Raw genomic sequence first — 4,834 nt, forward strand, 5'->3', positions numbered from 1 at the left:
AAGTTTTTTATTTCTTTATTTTTACTTTTTTATTTTAAAATAATTTAAAAACTCTAACTGAGGGCGCATGTTAAGCGAAGATAGCTAACGTGCACCACCCATGGCATGCCGGAAAAAGAAGCAGACTCCGGCGCCGGTGGTCGACACCAACCTTTCCTCAACCAAAGACGATTCATCTAAAGTAGTTACACCAAAGACGGGTATGGATAGTGCTCCGACGATACTACAAGCCCTAAATCAAGATCAACTGGAGGTTCCAGAAAAGAAACAGGTGGAGGTAGAAGACTAGCAACCAGGAGCTAACCATGCATCAAGGAAATTAACATTCTCCGCAAACTCTAGTGCGGTCAAGCCAACCATGGCGGACATAGTCAAAGGTAATCGAGCTCAACACCTAGGGCAAGAACTTAATTACTTCCCTCTACCCTGAAAGATGGAATTAAAGTTGTCAAGCTAAGTGTTAATGCCATAGAATTGCAAAATCAAAAATGGAGGTCAGCCCTAATTGGCTATGTTAATGGGGGTAATCCTACCTTTAAAGACAAGCTCAAGTTTGTCTATGGGGTATGGAATATTGTCACAACTCCACAGGTTTATCTCCATGATAAAGGCTATTTCATATTTATATTTGATGATGATGAAGACAAACTGAAGATTCTGCAAAATGGGCCTTATACTTACAACAATAGGCCTATGATTCTGAAGCAATAGGTACCAAACTTCAAGTTAGTTGAAGAACCACTGAATGCAATACCAGTATGGGTAGTGTTTCCAAACCTACCCATCCAGTATTGGGCGACAGAAAATTTGGGACGGATAGCTAGTTGCCTGGGAAACCAATATGTTCTGATAAGCTCGCAGTAAAAGAAGAAAGAATCTCATATACTAGGGTGGTTGTTGAAATTGATGTGGCTCAACCTCTTCATGAATCAGTAACACTAGAGGAGCATGATGGTACTTGTATTTTGCAACCAATTAAGTATGAGTAGAAACCAAAATACTGCCAGGAATGCTTGCATATTGGTAAGCACAAAAAAAAATGCAAAGCACAAACTAAGACACACTCACGAACAAATTATCAGGAGCAACCAAGGAGACAACAGAAGAAAGCAAAATAGCAACAATGGAAGGCCAAGCCAAATGCAGGACCACCTGCTGAAGCTTCTGAAAAGACAAATGATAGACCAAAGGAAAACCATAAGGAAGTGAATGTTATGGAGGAAAGTCAGGAAACTCAAAGAATATGTCATGACAGAGGCAAGCAGATGATGGAAGAAAATAAGGATACCAGGTCAAGGTCTTCATTAGTAACTGAAGATGTTGAACAATTCCTACAGTAGAACAGATTCAATGTGCTAAGGATACAACCTGAGAAAGTTAATATAAAGGGGGATACTGTAAACAAAGATATTGCATGATCATTTGATCATGGAACATAAGTGGGTTGAACAAGCCCTATATGCAAAAGGAATTGAAATCCTTTTTGCTTAAAAATAAAATGGTACTGCTGGGATGTCTAGAAACTAAAATAAAGCAAAACATAGCAGAAAAAATAAAGAGAAAGTTAAAAGCTTAGTAGAGGATACATGCAGACTATACAGCTTGCCCTATAGGTAGATTGTGGATTTGCTGGAAACTTCACAAGGTTTCAGTAAAAATTTTAGTATTTCATATGCAACTTGTACACTGTAAGGTTGAGGACAAGGAATCATAATTTGCTTGTTACATGACCTTTGTATATGGAATGAATACACAAAATGAGAGGGAAGAGATATGGAGAGAATTGAAGCAAATTAGCACATTGATGACATATCCCTGGGTTGTTCTAAGGAACTTTAATACAATTCTCTCTGTGCAAGATAAGGCTAATGGACTGCCTGGGAAACAATCAGAGATAGAGGACTTTCAAAATTGCATACATGAAATTGAACTTGGTCAACTTAGCTGAAATGGTTGTACCTACTCATGGTGCAATAAGAGAGAGGCAAAGGATAGAATATACAGCCTGATTGATTGGGCATTTGGTAATGATCTATGGTTTATGAGGTATGAAAAGCTGGAAGCATTCTACCATCACCCGTAATTGTCAGACCATTCACCAATCATCATCAGAATAGAGGTGGCCAAACAGAAATTACCTAGCCATTCAGATTTGTTAATGTACTATTGACTCAGGAGAACTTTAAGGAAGCATTACATAAAGCTTGGGGACAACATATACAAGGACATACCATGTACGCAATTTGGAGGAAATTGAAGTTAATAGAGTTGGAGACCTCCTATATGAATAGAGAAATGTCAACATTGGAGAGGAAACTGAATGAACTGCAAGACAAATTACAACAAATACAGTTGGAACTGAATGCAGATATGTTCAATGAGCAACTCATAACAATTGAGAAGGATACTCTGGTACAACTGGAAAAATGGACAACTATACATGAGAAAGTACTTCGACAGAAGTCTAGAGCAACATGGCTAGCTTATGGAGACTCGAACACAAAATTTTCCATGCAACATTGAAAGCAAGGCAAGCTAGAAATAGAATCTCCACAATTTGCATAGAAAATGGAATACAACTGCCTGAGCCTGTTCTAATCCAAAAAGAATTTATAAGCTTCTTTCATAACTTATTGGGAACAACTGCATCTGATATGCCATGCCTAGCCCCAACCATAACAAGAGATGGACCTTGCCTCACTAGTCACTACTAAACAGAAACTGCTCTTTATACAAGAAGTAATAGAAACAGAAGTGATTCAGGCTTTGAAGGACCTCCCAGCTGATAAAGCCCCTGACATTGATGGATTCCCAACTGAATTTTTCAAGAAATACTGGCATTTGATAGGAGAGAAGGTGACTAAGGCTACAATGCAATTCTTTCAAATTGGTAAAATGCTTAAAGAGGTAAATTGCACTACTGTAACTTTAGTTCCAAAAGTAAAAAAAACATATTTGTGAAGAAATTCAAACACATAGCATGTTGTACCACACTGTATAAAATGATAGCTAAAGTCATTACTGCTAGGTTGAAACTAGTAGTTGACTACCTGGTAGGGCCTTCACAATCAACATTTATTGAGTGGAGAAATATTCTAGATAATGTGATTGTGGCACATTAAATGATGAAGGGATACACACAAAAAAGAGTGTCTCCTAGATGCCTAGTAAAGGTGGACATTAGAAAAGCATATGATATAGTTGAATGGGGCTTTCTTAGAATGGTTTTACTAGAATTTGGGATACCTGAGAAATTTGTAAGCCCGATTATGGAGTGTCTCAACACAGTGAGCTACTCTTTGCTATTAAATGGTGGACTTACACCTAGATTTCAAGCTAAGAGAGGTCTAAGATAGGGAGATGCAATGTCTCCATACTTGTTTGTTCTTGTGATAGAGTACTTGAATAGATCCCTCAAGCAGCTGAGACACAATCCAGATTTCAACTATCACCCAAGATGCAGCAGCTGGAGATAGTCTATATATGTTTTGTTGATGACTTAATTATATGTTATAGAGCTGATCCAATCTTTGTAAAGTTGATGCTTCTGCAGTTCCACCACTTCTCAACAATATCTGGACTCAAGGAAAATTTGGAAAAAGTTCACTGTATGTGGCAGGGATCAGTCAACAACTTAAGGAACAGTTATTGACTGAAATGCAATTCTCAAAGGGAGAGATTCCATTCAAGTATTTGGGGGTTCCTTTGTCCTCAAAGAAGATCACAATTCAATAATGCCTACAACTAGTTGAGACAATGATTCCAAGAATAAGATGTTGGTCCACTAAGTACTTATCGTATAGTGGAAGGGTGCAACTTAATAAAAGTGTGCTGTTTGAAATACAAACCTACTTGGCTCAAGTATTTCTAATTCCAAAGAAGGTCATTCAACTCATAACTATAGTTTGCAGAATATTCCTATGGACAGGCAGTCATGAGAGTTCAAGGAAAGCTCTGGTTGTATGGGAGACATTATGTAAACCACATTCAGCAGGTGGTCTGAACTTCATAGAGTTTTATACATGGAACAGAGCATCTATCAGCAAATTACTATGGGTTGTAGCAACTAAGAAAGATGCACTCTAGATAAAATGGATCCATACCTTCTATATCAAAGGGAAAGAGGTACATCACCTAAGTATACATGCATAAGCCTGCTGGCTGGTAAGGAAAATATTAGATGCAAAGAAATGGTTTCTGAACATGGACTTCAATGTGACATTACAGAGTTGTTGTGATAAAGATAAATTCAACATTAAAAAAGCTTACCTATCATTTCTACCACAGATTCAGAAAGTTCAATGGAAAGGGCTAGTGTTGGGACCAACTACAATACCAAAACACAAGTTCATTCTGTGGCTGGCACTTCTGGGTCGATTGGCCACTGTTGATCGATTGCAAAAATGGGGCATACATGTCCAAACTGATTATGTCTTATGTAATACTAGAGTTGAAGAAAACCTGCAGCATTTGTTCTTCGAGTTCTCTTACTCATCCCAAATCTGGAGTGCACTACTCAGGTGGCTGGGGGAGAATAGGAGAATTAGCAACTAGGAGGAAGAGACTGAATGGATAAGCAGGAAAATGAGGAACAACAAACCACAAGCACAGATCCTTAAGTTCCTATATGCTGCTACTATTTACCACGTGTGGAGCAAAAGAAATGCAAGGAGATTCCACGATACAAAGAAAGAAAGTCAACAGATACTAAAAGAGATAACCATGCAATTGCACACAAGAGGACAACACTTCAGCAAATGGAAGAGAGTCTTAAAGTCCTTGAATAGTTATCCTATGTAAATATAGAGGTAGTTGAGATAATAGAAAGAGGAAC

General features: G+C 38.0%; 1 protein-coding gene across 1 annotated transcript; it reads left to right on the top strand.

Moving 5' to 3' along the window:
- Positions 1-2,685: 2,685 nt before the first annotated feature.
- On the top strand, positions 2,686-4,086 carry LOC138881856 (uncharacterized). Its single transcript, XM_070162144.1, has 4 exons — positions 2,686-2,907; positions 3,132-3,257; positions 3,410-3,608; positions 3,929-4,086. The coding sequence occupies exons 1-4, from the start codon at positions 2,686-2,688 to the stop codon at positions 4,084-4,086; spliced, it is 705 nt and encodes a 234-aa protein (XP_070018245.1).
- The last annotated feature ends 748 nt before the right edge of the window (positions 4,087-4,834 follow it).

The sequence above is a fragment of the Nicotiana sylvestris genome, chromosome 11 (genome assembly GCF_000393655.2).
Source record: "Nicotiana sylvestris chromosome 11, ASM39365v2, whole genome shotgun sequence".
NCBI classification, from domain to species: Eukaryota; Viridiplantae; Streptophyta; class Magnoliopsida; order Solanales; family Solanaceae; genus Nicotiana; species Nicotiana sylvestris.